This window comes from Atractosteus spatula, chromosome 1 (assembly GCF_055471065.1).
Source record: "Atractosteus spatula isolate fAtrSpa1 chromosome 1, fAtrSpa1.hap1, whole genome shotgun sequence".
NCBI classification, from domain to species: domain Eukaryota; kingdom Metazoa; phylum Chordata; class Actinopteri; order Semionotiformes; family Lepisosteidae; genus Atractosteus; species Atractosteus spatula.
In genome coordinates, this window is record NC_142706.1 from 67,138,550 (window position 1) to 67,157,747 (window position 19,198).

At 36.2% G+C, this 19,198-nt stretch overlaps 1 protein-coding gene across 3 annotated transcripts in view; it reads left to right on the forward strand.

Moving 5' to 3' along the window:
* Positions 1 to 5,463: 5,463 nt before the first annotated feature.
* lcorl (ligand dependent nuclear receptor corepressor-like) overlaps positions 5,464 to 19,198 on the forward strand; it is a 46,590-nt gene continuing 32,855 nt past the window's right edge. For 2 of the 3 annotated variants that reach the window (XM_088917817.1, XM_088917808.1), the window contains exon 1: positions 5,469 to 5,586. In XM_088917817.1, the coding sequence (XP_088773943.1) occupies positions 5,490 to 5,586 (97 nt within the window). In that variant the 5' untranslated portion in view covers positions 5,469 to 5,489. Of the gene's footprint in view, positions 5,587 to 19,198 lie in introns of all 3 variants that reach the window. The other variant, XM_088917824.1, reaches the window with a different exon arrangement.

Below are 19,198 nucleotides of genomic sequence, written 5' to 3' on the forward strand. Positions count from 1 at the left end.
AAAAAAACTACAAAAATAAAACATAGGCCATAATAATAATATGAGCATACCAATTTAAGTCAGTATGTAAACAACCCGGGCCTACTAAACCTGTTCTCGGCCAAGAATAACCCAGTTAAAGAAATAAAAATATCTGAACCTTCATTAGTAAACTTTAAAAAACATTGGTATTTAGTCTAATTACTAAAGGCAGCTTATTTACACTTTATGCAGAGAAATGAGATCAAGTGGCAAGGGTTTATGACTTTAATTACTTGAGGCTGATGTGAATTTATGGCATTTATACCTCCATTTGTAAATGTTTCTTTTCATGTAATAGTTTTTTTTATATTGTATATGTTACATTACAAATATCACATGTGAAAGAATTAATTAGATAAAACCTGTTTCTTATGTTGATATATTGTTGTAGTGGTTGAAATAGTAATTTCAAAAGCAGGGATGAATGCAGCAGCTTTGTTTTATTAATTGATAGTAACCATGAGGTGGACTATGGTAGAAGATAGAGGATAGTAGAACAGTACTTTTAAATCCTTTATGCTCATGTATGGTGTATCTTAAGTGTTTAGGTCCCTACTTACATCTTCTAACCAATTGTATTCTTGACAATTCTCTCGTTAGCTGACAATGCTTTAAAATGCACTTATTTACTTCTGTAGTATTTCAAAGTATAATGTTACCTAACAAGGTTTTTGAGTTCTGTTGCTATGACAACAGAAAGAGTGGACAATTACAAACAGTACTTTACCTTGTTTAAGAAATTTAAATACAGTATGAGATAATGAACAAACACAGTAGAGCACATTGAGCTTCCTGTCTATCTAATGACTAACATTTTTCACAATTAGTGTTTTCCAAAGCTGCTTCCTTCCTTTTCTGTGTTAACTAAATCAACCAGTTTTGCATTACAGAAACAATAAATACTGGCAGACTTTGATGATTTATGTTCCAATGTAAGGTTGCATAATTTTTGATTAAAGCATCCTGCATTTAACAAAATATGATGCAACATTCATTTGTCTTTGAAATATGGTTTTACCTAACATATACAGTAAATGACAATCAGTAAATGGTAACAAAAGCAACAGAGACCGTCAGTAAAAACGGATTTGGTTTGAGTTTAGACTGTAAACCTTTGAGTTTAGATTGTAGGCCTTAAGACGCAGGCACACCGTTTGCAGTGATATCTGATGTAATATTGCATCAGATTTTCAGTGCATAAACAATCTGAGTGAAGTGTTTTTAAGCACATTACATCTGCAGTTTTTGATTATGCAATTTGCTTTCCTTTTTTGCTCCCTTATTTTAAAAAAAAAACCTCTTCCTAAAACTTTTATACTTCTTTATAAGGGTGACCTTTTCCAGTCTAAATGATTGAATGATAATTTGAATGATTCTTATATAAACCAGGTTTGTTACTTCATATACTGAAGGACTGAATTAAATGTAACCAGACTAAAAGACATAGAATTGACCAACAGATCAGAGGGTATATTAAATGTGTAGATAGATCAGTAGATAGATTAAGTGTGGAACAATGGCATCTGAAAATACTAAATGATGTCATTTTACTGAAAAGGGTGGCACCGTGTAGCTCTTGTATTTTAATTTATAGGTCTAGTGCAATCATTTGGAAGAAATTGAGCTGTCATTGCAACATTATCCCTTTCGGCATTTGTAATCTCTCTTACTGCAATCATACAGAAATTCAAAATGAAACTAGCTTAACCTTGAGGGTAAAATATGTGCATTTTGTTATCTCAGAAAATGAGAAAGAAATCTCATAAATATTTCATTTGTACTGTATGTATCCTAACGTTTGTTAAAAAGCAGATTTTCATTGGCAGAGAATGTCACTTGTATATTTTTTCCAGTTTCTAATTGTTGTAAAAATGAAAACACTCAGTCCTCATTAAATTTCACCAACATATAATGTATTTTCACAAACTATGTTTCACAAACTAAGACATTAGTGGGTTATTCTACAAAACATTTGATTAGAAACATAATTATATTCTTTAAAATGATGTCAATTTAAAGCACATCTGCCTCTTGCATTTGGAGCCTTATGCTTGTCAGTCATTTATTAGTTTCCTAAATAACATAGAATACACATAGTCAGATGGCATTTTCCAGTGTTTTAATTGCCTGCTGTGACATAATTATTCTGACATTTCAGGATTTTTTTAACGTCCGGAATTAAATACTGTATTCTGACATCCCACAGAGTTCTAAATGAGGGTAGTCAAACTCTGTTGAAGCTATTAGCAGCTTTTACTAGCTATTCTCAATTTAAAAGTAGCTTTTCTTGATCAATACCAAATTCCATGTTCCAGTAACTTGTTGCTCAACAGTATCTACCTGAGATATATGGTGGTTATTTCTGATCTAATAAATATTTTTTCAACATGCATTGAAATGGAGATCATACAATCCCTATCTGTCAGTGAATGCCAGCAATTTCATCATGCTTTCCTTTGTTAACACTGTACAGAACTGCGGCAATTCTCTCTGGACATGACTGAAATGTCAGCCTATCCAAAAGTAGACATATTTCCTTTTTCAAATACCAAAATCTTAAAATGTTACTTTTACATTGATAAGCTTAGTGTTGTCAGATTCATGTTGTCCAATTAGTATCACTAGCTTGTATTTCGTAGGTACCTAACTTAATAAGGTCTTATGATATTTAATTGTTAGCTTTGACTTTCAAAAGTCCTTATTGTAATTTAGTAGTGTTTTGACCTTGAATGTATATTGCTATTGTATATAGCTATTTTTGTAATCAGTGGAGTGAACATTGATGATGGTTTATCATAACTATAACGCTGTCATACAGGTATATTTCATACAACAATTACATTACAATAATGTTAAGCAACAGTTGGATTTTGCATTAATAATAAGATGAAGATAAAAAAGAGCATGGTCACAGCACCATATCTTATTCAATTTCTATTGCACTATTATTTATCATTATGTTACCTTATTTTGTAACTTTAATTTTGTGATTTTGATCACCCTCCAGTGAGCTCATAGAAAAGAGATTTCATTGCCAGCAACTACTGCTGTGCATTTGATAAATAAACTTTGATTGATTGATTGATTAAAAAGAGGTAAAAAGTAGTGCTTCAAGCCCAACAAAGGCTTTAAAAATGCATACTTTATTTAAGATTTTCTGTGTGATTTTAATTACTGGTCCCCAATAGTTAATATGAGCTAGTATTATTAATCAACTATGCAGGTTATGCAACATAAAACTGTCTTTGACTTTTTGTATTAAAGTAATCTAATTCAATTCAATTTTCAACAATTCTTGTCTATTTTAAACCAGATGCTCTGTACCCTACTATAGATCGCCATAGATCAGAAAGAAACCGTATGTAGAAAAGTGTTTTTTTTTTCATTCAGATTCAGAAATAAAACTTCCTGTCAGAATGCTGCAAGAATTAGGAGCCAATCTTTGGCAACCTTTCCGTTTGAACTCGGTGTAAAAATAGTAGTGTGGCACTACATAACCATTCAACAGAATATCCAAGTAACAGTACAAAATACAGCACGTTTTAATAATCAGACTTTGTTGTACCATTTACTCCATTTTGGGTCATGTAAAATGGATGGAATAGCTTATCTGCAGCTGGTAAACTTTAAAATTATGTATAAGAACTACTTTCTTCTACATTCAGTATTTTAAAGTGAATACACTTCTTTCAAAGTAAAACTACTTTTTTCATTTTTAATTCTTCCAACAGGACAAATTCACACGTCCTTTTTTGCAGCAGATACAGTAGTTTACTTTGACATCTCGCTAAAGGTACAACGGCAGCTTTCTGCTTGAGATTCGAACCCACAAGCCTCTGGTCCTCAGCCCTAACGATTACTCCATGCTGTTGCCAAATAGAGCAGGAAAAAAAGCAGTTCCCATCAGCAGACTCAGTTTAATACACAAATATACTTGCCCTGTTTGTATTTTATTGAAAAGAATGTAGCAGCACAGAGAGAAAATAAGTCAACCGTGCAATTTCCCTCTGAATAACAGCCTTTTCTGTATGAACTGGCACCTCACTGTCTTTTCTGGTACCTGTTCACAAAATATACTGTAGGTATATAATTATGAGCGTGTTAAGTACACTAGTGGTTCCAATCACGAAAATGCCTACAATTTTTTGGAGACATACTGTATATTTAAGGGAGCAAGAACGGGCTTTGTAATTGATTTAATTTATATTGAAAAATTCTAAAACTCCTCCAAAGGAAAATTAATTGGGAGTGTTTCGCTAGCGTTTTGTTACAGCTTTTTCACATCTAACTATATCGGATTCTAAGCCATCTCTCACGCTGCTTATGTAGTGTTTTGCTTTCTTTTTATCCCATTCAATCCCAATCTTCTCCATGAGCCTACTTATGCCTGTTCTTTCTCTGCCCTGTATGTTCAAGACCATTTCAAATAGTGGGGGAGGGAGCAGTGTAGCAGTTTCCTCCAATGGAGAACCTTTTGATTTTTGTATCCTGATTGAAAGTATTTGTGACAGATGAAACCCGTGGTTTTTGTTAGGGCGTGAACAGTTATCCCACTGTAGGTTTATAGAATGAGCACCCTTCTAATTTTGATCTTATTTTTTCTAATATAGAATATATTTTAGAATATTTTTTAAGGCAGACATCAAAACCATGATAAGGTATTTAGAAATACAAAATACATTTTAGCTGTTTCCGTAAGCCTTTACACTGACGGTTTATTTTATAATAACTTTATTAATGAGATTATATTTAACAAATACTATGATTTATAATGCTTTTACCCCCATATGTGAACAACTAAACTGCATTATTTTCATTTGGTAATACACGCACTCAGGGAACCAAATGTACTGTACAGTGTTTTTGAATTGATGCCGTGTGACTTTTGTAAACCAGTTGTAAGCAGAGAATATTCCTCAAGGGTATTTGTTTTTCTCCTAACATTTTGTGTTGTCCTAATTTTGCATTGATCTTCCAAATAAAAAAACAACAACTTTGTTTTGTTCTTGACCCTAATGACTTCCTACTGTATGTGTTGTCTGCCTTATATACACAAGAATAAAAAATTCAAATCACTTTTTCGAAAGCGATTACAAGGTTCACAAAGCAGAACCGAGAAAGTTGCAAAGGAAAAAGAAAAACTCTCGTTTTTTTTTCTCTCTAATGACTCTGGCTATGTTCCTGTCCCAACACTTAAAGGTAAACTACCGAAGTGCGCTTGTAAAACAAAAAAACAAATCTAGCACACTTTCGACAAAGAAGTCAACGAAAGCGATACCCACACAGCTCTCCATTCTAAAAGCAGCTGCTAAGCCCCTCGTGCCCACTCGCACAGTCAAGCCGTTGCTGCGGGCGAAGCCCCTCCCTCGCCGGGCCGTGTGACACCTGTCAATCAACGTTGCGTGCGCTCCCACTATGTAAATGACGTCGGGTGACGTCACGCGCAGAGCGAGAGGAGGACAGACAGAATGGCTGCCCAGTGCCGTAGCTCCAAATGCACGGCAGAGAGGAAAGGATTCCGGCGGGAACTCGATTCCTGGCGGCACAAACTCATTCACTGTGTAGGTAAGAAAAGAAACCATTTCCCCTTGCTTGCGTGCTGTGCGCTTGCTCTGCGGTGCGAACTGAACTCCGTGTCTTGAGACTGGTTTGCAACAGAACCTAAGTTGGCCGGGTTTTAAGTTCATTTTTGAAGAGGTACCTTTCTGTCTCCATTTTCTTTTGTCTTGAGTGACTCCTCGCTTCCGGCAAGTGTCCTGTAGCCCGTCGGGAATCTGTGACAGTCCAGACCGAGCGGGTTTGCATGTACTGTGTGTGTGTTTGTGGCAGCGCTCCGCAGCCGGCTCTATTGTTCTTTTGACGTGTGCCGCTAAAACTTGGGAGAAATTGGCTCTGCGGCTTTAAGAGCGCACACTTGCCTTGACGGTTGGGATTTCGTTTTATTTTGATTTTTTTTTGGGGGGTGGGGGCTGAATTCGGCTGCCATGGCGACGTGATCTGCCCCCCCCCCTTTGTTTCTTGGCCGAAGCAGGGGAGTGTCGGCGCGGACCTTAACGGCTGTCCTTGTGCGGGGCTCACGTGACCGTTCTTGTTTTATAAACAGAAGCGGTATTTCAGCGCCCGAGCTGCGCGTGGAAGCGGCGCGAGCAGGATGTTCTCCGCGCACAGTGTGGGGCTTTGTCTGTTGCGGGGTGCCTTCGCCTCGCCGGACTGTTAGGAAGTATTGTCTGTGGCGTTTTATCGGTCTCAAAACCCCAACTGTCAAACTAAGACGCGTTATAGTTTTTTTTTTGGATGGGGGGGGAGCTTTCGTTTTTTTTCTTTCTTCACCTTCTGGGTGACGTTCAGTCGTCTTCCTGGAAGTTGGAGCGAGTCGCTTTTTAATGGTGCGATTGATTAGGTCGGGAATCCCGGGAAAGAATCAGAATCCTTCATTCCGGATTAAGTTAAGTGCTCCAAACAGCGAAGAGTGTTCCGTCTGTACTCCCACCTCTCTCCACCAGTGAAAATACACCTGTGCCCTTTTCCCCTCTGAGCACTACGTCTGTAAAAAGTTGTTTCCACGTTCCTATCTCGGTTAAAATGTGAAAAAGGCAGCAGTATTGTGTACTTGTACTATGTAGGTGTTTTTCCTGGATTATGTGCAGTGATGATGGTCTTGGGTGATCGCAATGTATGAGTTAATTCGGGCTTGTTTTTTTCACGAGTGATGTAAAGTTAAGGTAGTAGTGCTGAGCAGCGTCAGGTGGTTTTTCCTTATTATGTTGCTGCTTCTGATTAAATTTCCCATTTCCCTTTCAATACCAGACTTACATTTCAAGTATCAACTGCTTTTCAAGAGAGAGCTTTTTACTAAAAAGGCTTTTTAAAAAGATTTTCCCCTTCTTTTATGCAAGGGGGATTATGTTACATTTTTGTTATTCATTTGGTTGTAGATATTTTTATGAGGCTTCTTTGTCAGCTATACAGTTTATTTCAAGGCAGTGTGGAATGATGTTTTATGCTATGAAATCAGTAACAATTTTTTACAATTTAAGTGATAAGTTATAAACCCCTAAACCTTTAAGTAACAAATTTCAAGTGGCTCGTTGGTACTTTCAGATTTGGATAAGTTGCTATAATAGATTTACAAAAGTTTTGACAACCAGAAATGCTCACTAGGAGGTACAGTGGTAACCATGGTACATCTTTTCTTTGTGACACAAATTCAATCAAGAATTGAAATGAGATGTGAACATTTTCTTGATAGTCCAAACCCAAAACACTGCAGTTTCACAATATTACACTTATATAGCGCTTTTCTGGACACTCAAAGCACTTTACAGGTAATGGGGACTCCCCTGGATGATGGCAGCCAAAGTGCACCAGAACGCTCACCACACATCAGCTATCAGTGGGGAGGAGAGCAGAGTGATGAAGAGGGGGATTATTAGGAAGCCATGATTGTTAAGAGCCAGGACACCGGGGTTACACCCCTACTCTTTTCGAGAAACACCCTGGGATTTTTAACGACCACAGAGAGTCAGGACCTCGGTTTTACGTCTCATCCGAAGGACGGCGCCTGTTTACAGTATAGTGTCCCCGTCACTATACTGGGGCATTAGGACCCACACAGACCGCAGGGTGAGCGCCCCCTGCTGGCTCCACTAACACCTCTTCCAGCAGCAACCTTAGTTTTTCCGAGGTGGTCTCCCATCCAGGTACTGACCAGGCTCACATCTGCTTAGCTTCAGTGGGCTGCCAGTTGTGAGTTGCAGGGTGATATGGCTGCTGGTAATAGTACAATAGTACAGCTAAACAGTGATTTTTGAGAAACACAAAATATTGATTTATCAGATATCGTTTGTGGTCTGCAATACAAGTAAATTTGACCATTAAAATAACAAGTATGAAAATGCATTTTAAGTTTTAGGACGTCAATGTGTTTTACTATACAGTAAGAAGGAATGAAACTCAAGAATATGGAAACCACCAGTGAATACATTTCTTTGCAATAGAAAATACAAACACTGCCAGTTGTATTTATCATACCCCCGACTGAATACTTGGTATTATATTGTATTATAAAATTTGTGTTGTAAATATTTTTAATATTGATTTTAAACTGAGCTGTTTTTTAAAATGTTTAATGGCAAGCCCATCAATAGTGTATTCACAGATTCTATATTTTAAAATAAATGTACAGGCACCTTTTGTAACTCGATGCCTTACTGTTTTCCTCTAGCCAAATGCGTTCCTTACCATTGTGATTACATGAATCTGTGGATCCGGCGTCTCCAGTCCTGGTCCTGAAAAGCCCCACTCCGGCAGTTTCAGTAGGTTGCCAATTTGTAAAGATCTGGAACAGTTTTGCTGTGATCATTTGGGCCCTCATTTGAATAACAGTTGCTCTTTGGACCGGTGATCATTTCAGTGTCCAGAGCTCCATTTATTTAAACAGATTAATGTCTTAATTGATCAAAACTCTCTGGATTGGGGCTCTCTGGGAGCAAGGTTGGATACTTTTTTCTCAGCATGTTTTTCAGACTTGAAAGATCTTATTGTACTTCATAATTTTCAGAATCCCTCATGGTAAAAATCACTAGGTATTTGCTTTGGTTACATTGGTTTGCACTTAATTTATATCATTCTGTTGTAACTCTGGAGCTCACCTGCTGTGTGACAGTTACTTAGTGAGTGACATCTGGGCTTAGTTATTGCATAAGACAGGAAAGTAACTGATTCCCTAAATGATTAAATGGACAAATGTAATTGTTTCACTAGAGTAACCGAACGTCATCACTAACATTTCAATGTTTACCTATAGTAAGACTTTTATTGTTACTGATATATACAGTTTACTTTAGAGAAACATTGAAATTCTTGCCTTTTTGGTGACGAAACAAATGTGGTATGAGCTATACAAGGAGGGGGGGGCTGTAAGTTATAGTTGAATAGTTGAAGTTCAAATAGTTGAAGTTATTAGCATTCTTCTCTAATTCTCAGAAGACACTGAAAAAGTTTTGCATCACCTGTAGAATGTATACTTCTGAATGAAGCACAGCTTAGAATAAACGCAGCATACATTATGTAGATAGTAGATTATAGACAATTTAATGTCTCTTTAAACCTTTGTGTAATACTCCCATAACTATGTTTTAAAAAGGTGGAACAAGTTTCAATTTAGAACTGATAAGGTACTGTAATAAGTTGGCAACTTAAAATTACTCTGGTTTTTGTTCCCCTTCTGTGTGTAACAGAAATTACACTTGACATTGTTGGCTTGAAAAAAGTTTGCAGTCAGGCCAGTTTAGACTGAGTTATGTACAGTATTTTTGCTGTGATTCTTTATATTTTGAATGTGACTTCAGATAGGAACATCAAGCTAAATTGCATAATACTGTGCAATGGTTGAATAGTTGAAGTTATTAGCATTAGCACATTATATTAACATGAGAGTTAATAGTACAGGGTTAAAATTAGACAAATTAGCTGTGTAAAGAGTTAACATGTTAATGACACTTTTGTATTTGCACTTTTTAAAAAAAAAATCAGGCCGCATATAAATATGCTAATAGCACAGGTCCTTTCTGTTCAGAGGTCACAGTGTTCAAAAATGAATTTGTGACAGAAAACACAATTTAACAGCAGCATAACCAAATCTTAGTTGTACTTTTTAATTTTAGCACTTTTTGTTTTGTCTTTTAAATTAGAACAGAAATAACATTCTTTTTAAGACACGAAACCCACTTCTACCAGCTCTTGAATATTGGTATAAAACTGATCAAGTAATTATAGGGAGAATTTGTTTAATTTTCAACCAATGTCATCACAAGTTTGACATAAATACATTTTTTCTTGTGTAGCAAAACATAAAGATGCTTCCGTTTTCTTTAGTAAAGCAGGAGTGGGGAATTATTATTGGAGCCCTGTTATTATTTTTGAACAGATTAATTATCTTTTGTGTGATCCCAAGTGTTGTTTGCATCATTTCTAAAGTTATCAAATGTTAGTCATGGCTCCCTGTTTTCCTGCTTAAACAAAAAACTGATTTGTCAGACTTGCAGATTAAACAGCCAGGATGGGCTGAACGACCTATCATTTGTAACCCTATTTATGCTGAAAATGGATTTTTCCACTGTCTAGATATTTTGTTGCTGTATAAATGCCACATGGGGAGAAGAGAAAATAAAATTTCCTGTCTTTTCTGAAGAATGTTTTTTTGGATTAGCCTAAACATGCGTACATAACTTTATACAAGTGTGAGCTAAATTCATTATGCATATTGCCCACATATCACATTTTATTTCATTCATTTTAATGTAGTACTTTTATGGACATTTTCTTGTTTTGTGATTATAGCAGGTAACATATGCCTCTGTTTCTAATGTACTTCATTTTTAATTCCTTTTTTTTGTTATGTCTTAAGGAACATGAAGACTGCTAATGATAAATCCATTTGGCGTGTCTAGCTCATTTTTTAATAGCTAATGTAAGGATCCAGGCATTTCTTTGAAAGACATCTGCTACAACATGGCTTGGTAGCTTGTTCCAGATTTTCACAAAACTTTATTAGGAAGTGCCTATTGTTTTCAGTTTTTAAAGCAAGTGCCCTTAGTTTCAATTTTTGTCTTCTGGTTCATGTTTCAGTGTTGATGAAAAGGTTCGTAAGGTGAACTTCCTGAATCAATACCTTTGAGGATTTGAACTACCTGAGTGTGTCCCTTCAGGTCTTCTCCGTTTGAGACTTGGGGATTTGGAAAATGTTTAGTTCTGTCAGAGTAGGAATTTCTCTCTGCCTGGGAATATGCCTTGTATGTACCTTCTTTGGGGGCAGCACAGTAGTACAGTGGTTAGCACTGCGGCCTCGCAACATGGGTTCCCTGGGTTCAGTTACAGACCTGGAGTGCTATCTGCATGGAATAGGTAGGTTCTCCCCTTGTTTGCGTGGGATTCTTCCGGGTGCTCTGGTTTCCTCCCACAGTCTAAAGAGGCATGCTGGTAGGTTAATTGGCTTCTGGGTGAATTGGCCCTGGTGTGACTGTGAACATGTCTGTTTTTGTGTCTTCTCTGCAATGGACTGGCGTCCCATCCGGTTTGTACCCCGCCTTGCGCTGTTGCCTGCAGGGGCCGGCTCTGGTTCCCCCGCATCCCTGAATTGGAAGAGACTAGAAAATACATTGATATACTGTCTGTGGACTGATGATATGGATTTGTGCACAGGAATATGCACTTTCCTTGAGACCACCAACTAGAAATTCAATGTGTAATTTTTAATTTTTTAAGATATGCGCTAAATGTCATTTAAAAAACAAATAAGAGCTTGAATAGTTTCATTTCCGAAAGTGTTAAGTCAACTCCAATAGTTTATTTTATAGAAAAAAATCCAATTCTGTAGGTGTATCTCACTAAAAGCCTTTGGTCTTTAAAGGGTATGAGAGTTCATAAAGATGTTTGAAGTTATGCGTTTAAAAGTAAATGCCCACCAAATATGCTGTGTGGTCTTAACTCAGCTCCTTTGTAAATGTTGTATTCTGCAAAGTGTGATGTCAGCATGCATTAGATTGAAATATAGTTTGGTAGCATAATTATGTTTAAACAGTTAATTGGTGGAAATCATATTGTTTATACTTATTTTCATTGTCTGTAATTTACATCTGTGAAAAAACACTTTTTATGAACCAGACTAAACTTAACATTTTTATCAGGAGAACTTAAAATCTCCATATAAACCAGAGAGGATCATTTTAAATGCATAACTAAGCAAAATCCTTATCCCTTAAGACACCTGAATTACAATGCATAACTATGCTGATGTGAATTAGTTATTAACATGTTCCACACTTGCCAGCGGCAGGGAAGATTACTCAGTACCGTTATGTAGCGATTAGCATTGACCTTGCCTTATAAGGGAATAAGTGCACCATAAGTGTCAGGAAATCATGCTCCAGAAGCCAAGCACTCAGGGCTGTCGGTTGCTTTAGGTTGGTTCCATACATGCACTTGTCTGTTTGTTGAGAACACGGTGAAAGATGGTTCATCTGACTACATCACATTTCTCGAATGCTTGGTCATCCTCTTTGCACTACTTTTTGGACTTGTGAATGTGCATTGCCAGGTGTGATGAGTGGTTTGTTATAATCTAACTATGGCATCTCATTCTGTGGAGTTCTTGGCAGGCCAGTTCTGTTGAAACTGGATGTTTGACCACAGGTTGAAGTGTGCAGTCACAGGTTGAAGTTCTGCCTTGCACTTCAAATTAATGCACATATATCAGGATCCTGGTGTATGTCATTCACTATTCACTTCTCACTGTTTCCCTTTGCTGATGTTTTTCCCTCTTTCTTCTATGCTTACATCACCCTAAGCACAATTGCTTATGAAACATCATCATTGAGCTGTCTTGGTCACTTAAGCCCCTGCCAAACACATCCCAACAATCGCCACTCTTTGAAAGTCTCAAAGGACTCTTTCTGCCATGCTAGCCATAAACTAGGTCTGTCTGGCATTTTTATATTCCAGGTGGGTTGCTGTGTCAGCATGCATAGGCTGCAAAGGAACAAGTAATAGGTTTATTCCATGCTGAAAAAAGAAGAAAGAAAACAGCGTTTCGGCCGTGGAGCCTTCTTCAGGTGTGAGAAAGACAGGGCAGTAAGCAAAGTAATGTAGCGGGAGAACAAAGGCTGGGAGAGAGGAGGAGCGAGAGGCGGGAGCAGGGGACAGAAAGAGAGGTCAAGCAAGAGGTGTGAAGTCAGGATAGGTGTAGAGAGGTGTGAAATGAAACCTACATTGAATAGAGAGAATTTAGAAGAAAAGTAGCCTGCCAGCATTACCTTTGCTTACTGCCCTGTCTTTCTCACACCTGAAGAAGGCTCCACAGCCGAAACGTTGCGTTTTCTTCTTTTTTCAGCATGGAATAAACCTATTACTTGTTCATTTTTATATTCCTGGGCATGCTGGGTTGCTGTTTGCTTCATTTTAGCATGCACTACACCTGTGTGGAAACACTTGCTTTCAGTTTACTTGATGTCCCTCATTTACCCATGTGTTTCCAAATTTTGTCGACTATCTGTAGCTTCTTAAAATAATTGCTGGGCTGTTGAAAGCTGTTTAATTTATATCAGTGCATATATCACATGTACAATCAAATGTTTTAATTAGTTTAGGGAAAAGTTATTTGATTTTTGCATACCATATGGCACAGATACAACTTTTAAATTGTTACTCTAAGAATTAAATAGTAACAACAAAAAGTTATGTGATGAACATACCTAAAACTGTTTTTACATAAACATTTACATATATACATAAACTGGATGATTATGCAGATGTTCATATTTTTCAGAAAAGGAGTTATGCAATACCATTTTGAAACAGTGTGGATTTGTATTTAAAAATATTGTAATATTGTAGATACTTTTTGCAATCTGCAGTCTTTTGTAAGTATAGCTGTAGGTTTCAGGTCAGACTTATAATGATTATAATATGATTATAATCATCATATTTTTTTAAAGTATACATTTGAGGTCAATTAATGGTGCCATGCTGTTCTGTACCTCTTTCTTTCTAGCACCCTTTGGCCATAGCACATGTAGTGCTTGATCCTAGAACAGCAAGTTCATACCCCTCTTCAACGGCCCCCTGTTTATCATCATATGTTTTCCAAGTATATTTCTGGACAGAGCATGTGACAGCAGACTTCAAATGGAATATTTTTTTCCTGGTCTTCCATATTATTGCTGTTGTATTGTTTTTTTAAAACAAATTCTGGAATTTAGCTACATTTCTGAAAGCTAGACAAAGTGATTATCTTTGAATTCAGAAATTAATCTTGTATAGTTTTATTTCAGATTAATCCTGATGTTCAGATCAATATTGTACAACTTCTAGCAATGATTATTAAAGTTTCACTAGAAACTCAAAATCTAGTCACACTTACTATTTGTAGATGAGCCTTTCAAATATTTGAACATCTGTTGAATTACATATTATTCAGGGTTTCCAAAAGTTTAATACAGGCCAGGTGGGCTGTCTGACCTAAAATCAACATCACCTGGCCAAATGCGTGAACGCTGACAAAATATACACTAGAATCCATACTGAAACACTGCTTTATATTAATAAATGCAAGATGTTCTACCAGCCAGCAGGTGCAATGGTACATAATCGAATAGCTTTCAAGTCTTGCACATTAGGACCAAATCTCACTATCGCACACCTTAGTCTGGAAAAAAAAAGTCTAGGTTGATTTAAAAAAAGTAATGAATCTAAAATTTTGAAATTGTTGTACAGGTTCACGATTCCGTTAATTAACTAATGTTTTTACATGTGAATAAAATCAATGTTATCAATGTAAATAGTATGTGATCACATTTTTCGATGGAAAATCGCATGTATTAAGGTTTTGGACTGCTGAATTATGGTGGTAAAACACGGTTTCCTTGCAGTTCAGTCATCAGTTCACAGACAAATACTGTGCACCTTCCTCGCTTGCTAGTTAATTTTCAAGTGAAAATTTGTGCCTTGATAAGCACAATATAAACAAGGTCTCAATAGTGAAAAGAACACAATAAATAGCAACACATTTCAAGCACAAAGCTCTTCAGGAAGCATCAGAAATAGCCTAGGTATTTGAATCCTATATAATCAGAGAAGTTGTGGTGGACAAATGTCTTGATAATATTGTTTAGTTATAATAATAAGATGGCATCTTTGTTCACAACCTTGTATAGTAATCTTGCTGTTAGACAGCTAGATGGCGGGTGGGAGGTTACCACCTGGTCTTAGCTTTTTCCTGCAGGAAACCCTGTAATTATCATGTATAAAGCAAATCCCCATATTTGAGATGTTTAATAAAATCTTTTGCATTTAAATAACTGCACTCTATCCTTGTGAGTTACTATATTCTTTTTCACGGATTTCTTTTCATCTGACATGAACAAACTTTAATATGCACAGACACCTTGTAAAGTTCTAAGTAAGAATATTATTTTAACATGATAAATAACCATACATTTTAAACAGAAGCAATTACCAAATAATACAAGTTTGTAATTAAGAATTCTTTAGCATTCTTCAAATAGCTGATTGTGGGAATATTTTTGACAAACCTTTCCAAGGAGTGAAAATACAGACTAGCCTTTCTTATCACTCTACCTAGCACAGCTTTCTCTTGTGCCAGACCTTCCTGCCTTCACTCCTTCTAAACATAACTATTTAAAGACTTGTTTTGAAAATCTGCTTTTGGTGGCACAGAATGATTAATGTTAAATATGGTTTTGATCCAGAAAAGTTAGAGCACTATTTGCTTTTAGTAATACTGTATATGAATTGCAAACAAAAGTGATATTTATCTTCTATCAAATGTACAAATCAAATGTTTTTTGATCTCCGTTTCATCCTGTTGGTAATTTCATAGTTGAACTCCTGCAGCAGCATCTAGAACCAACAATTCGGTTAATATTTTGTGATGTTGAAGTAAGTTAACCATGTATTTTTCTTTCAGAGTTACAATTGCAGTAGTAATAGTCATATTTAAGAGATGGGTAATGTGAATAATATTACTATCACAATAGTACAGCAAAGAAAATCAAGAGGCTGCCCTGTTGAAGTTCTGTTTTTGCTTAAAATGAAGTGTGACTGTGGTACAAAAATACATGTTAACTGAAGTATTCACATTTTTAAATGTTTAGACAGTGAATGTACATCCAACAGTATGGATGATCAGGTATTCTCCATCCCCTCAAGCAATTATAGTGTAAGGTACTGTGTGCTTTGTGTAGTTTCAACATTTTTTACTTTTATTTTTGTGTGTAAAATTTTGGATAACGGGGGGCACATTGATCAAACACTAAAATGCAGTACTTTTTAAAGCCTATGTTGGGTAATTTAAGAATTATTTGTGCTTGTATTAATACAAGAAATGTAATCTGATCTCATGTCTCCAATGCTGTTTACAGAGCTGAAGCTATCTAAATGAATAATTTCTTCCATGGTTCCTAGTTCCAAGAACAACATGCATGTTTAATCGTCACCGTAAAAACATATTTGCATTTGTGCCTTTTTTCTGTTCACTTCTGTAGCAACAGTCAAGTTAATATCATTCTTGTCACAACATTAAAACAGCTGATTTCAAAAACTTCAGAGGTCATATTTACACAGTGTATCCTCATTCTAATGGATACTATTTGTTATGGTTGCTGTGGTTCAGAAATTCATATGTGCTGACAGTGCTAATTGTACTGAAAGTTTTTAAAATTACTTGATGTATAGACCAGAGGGTGAGAGAGACAAAAGTGAGGTTTTATTACATTAAAGGCTTTTATTGAGGGAGTGTGGTACTTTATGCAGGTCAGTTTTGTGTGGTGGAATTGTAATACTAGCTTTAGAGATTATCCAAAGTGCAGCCCTCTAGGGCATAAAGATGTCAGAATCTGCTAAATGTATTTCTCCTGTCTTAAGATGCAACATGATCTATACATAGTGGTTTAAACTTAAAGTTCCTTTAACTTGCTTGCTAATGTCCATTTTAAGAAGTAAAGGGACAACCACAAAATTCCCTCTTAAAGATTGTTCGGTTTATTAGTTCATTCCAACCGTGTTTTGGTTGTGAATATTTTCATTCAGATTTTCTTTAGTTTGGAAAAGTTTTGAATTCTAAACCTCTCCTCTTCTTTACCCAATCGCCTTGCTGATTTTTCATTCTGATCTCATGCATGAGCTGAGGGGGTGTCTTGTGCATTGTGCCTTGTCAGTCTAATATCCTGTCCCTTCTGCATCAGCTCCTCATACAAAGTCTGACAGGAGGATAGGAATATAACAAACTAAGCATTTAATTGACTAATAATTTTTTTTCATATATTTCCAATGGGAAAATAGTTACAATGCCTTGCAAAAGTATCCATACCCTTGACCAATTCTCTCATTTTACTGAATTACAAATTCTACATTGAAATTTAGTTCTCTGTGATATTTTTTTTATTTCTAAGCACTGAAACTCAAAATTAATTTTTAATGTGTCATTATTTTATGTTAGAAAATATTAAGAAAAATAAAAAACTGAAATATGCTGTTTGCATATACTGTATTGCCCTAGCGAGGACATAATTGCCCTACAATTGATCTCTACCTGTGAATCATTAAAATAATAATTTTCTGGATAAATTAAGACTAAAGAGCATTTCAAAGAAGTTATAGATAAAGACAAATGCATAAAACAATATCCAAGTGTTTTGATGTCCCATTGGGCACTGTTGCTTCAATTAGCAGGAAGTGGAAGCTATATCAAACCATCCAGACACTGCCTAGAAAAGGCTGTCCCTCAAAACTCTCTGTGCGAACAAGGAGACTTGTGAGAGAAGCCACAGAGAGGCCAACAGTCACTTTGAAGGAGCTACAGAGTTCAGTAGCTGAGAGCGGAGTAAAGGTGCACCAGGCAACCATATCAGGAGCTCTGCACAACACTGGCCTGTGTGGGAGGATGGCACAAAAGAAGCCATTACTCAAAAAGAACCATGTGAAAGCATGTGTGGAGTTTGCCAAAAAGCATGATAGTGACCCAATTCCAATGTGGGAAAAGATTTTGTGGTCAGATGAAACCGAGATAGAGCTTTTTAGCCAAAATTCAAAGTGACTTGTGTGGTACAAATCTAACACTGCCCACACTTAAAAAAACACCATACCTACAGTGAAGTATGGTGGTGGTAGCATCATGCTGTGGGGCTGCTTTTCTTCAGCAGGGACTAGGCATCTTTTTGAAATAGAAAGAAGAATGGATGGTGCAAAATACAGGGAAGTACTACAAGAGAACCTGTTTCAGTCTGCTAAAAAACTGAAGCTTGGGAGAAAGTTAATCTTTCAGCAGGACACTGATCCCAAACATGAGGCCAAAGTAACACTAGAGTGGCTTAAGAACCAAAAGGTGAATGTCCTACAATGGCCCAATCAACGCCCTGATCTCAATCCAATTGAGAATCTGTGGCACTATTTGAAAATACAGTGCACAAGCGTCATCCTACTAACCTGAACAACCTGGAGCAAATCTGCCTGGAAGAATGGGCCAAAATCACTCCTGAACAGTGTGCAAAGCTGGTACATACTTACCCCAAAATACTTGAAGCTGTTATTGCTGCAAAAGGTGGCTGTACAAAATATTAAAATGTGGGGATTGAATACTTATGCAAATAGCAGATTTCAGTTTTTTATTTTTCTTAATATTTTCTAACATTAATTTGGAGTTTCAGTGCTTTGAAATAAAAATATTACAGAGAGCAAAATTTCAATGTAGGAGTAAAATGAGAGAATTGGTCAAGGGTCTGAATAAGTTTGTAAGGCACTGTATTTGAAAACCACACATTTTTCTCTGTTAAATGTATATTAAGAAATGTCCTCTAAATGTTATGTCAAAAAAGATAAATATAATGTTTTTTTTCTTATTAAAAATGACTCTTATAGACAGGGTTTTATTTTACAAATGAAAATGTAAAGATGCTTTGGAAACAAGTATCCACCAAATCATGCTCTGTTTCTTAATCCTCACTCCTGTTAACTTTTTAAATTATGTATGATGTCAGTCTAGCTTGAGTAGTCAATTTAAATGTATTTATTGTGATTGCATAGTGGTTAAACAATTAGGGTAAATGTACCCATCAATCCCATGCATCATTTAAAATCACCAGCACATCTTCAGACATCTAATAAATCATATTTGGTTTTGCTGATTATCTTGAGATATCTAGTAGATTGATCTGAATTTAAAAAAATGACTTGGGTAAAACAATCATGGATTTTATTTTTGAGAAATGAGTACAAGTTTGAGATTGCACCCAATTGGTCATCTTGAAAGTTACTTTGAAACTTCATCCTTTGATTAGCCATAGACGAACACATTTCACATTTATTTTAGGAACGGTAAAGGATGCTGAAAGGATGCGGAAACAGAGACACAATGTTTCGGCTATGGAGTCTTCAGGTGCAGCCTTGCAGCCTACACATGCTGACATAGCTGCCTACTTCTTCAATCACATTTATTTTTGTGTACCTTCTGGTGAATTCTAATCTTTTTAATATTAAGAAATTTTATATATTTGAGCTGGAAAAATGAAATTTCTATTATGGTGATTTAAAAACATGCCCGTTTTCTTTCAGCAGTGTGACATTTGGGAGGCCTAAGATGACTAGTACAACTGTATTACAAAAA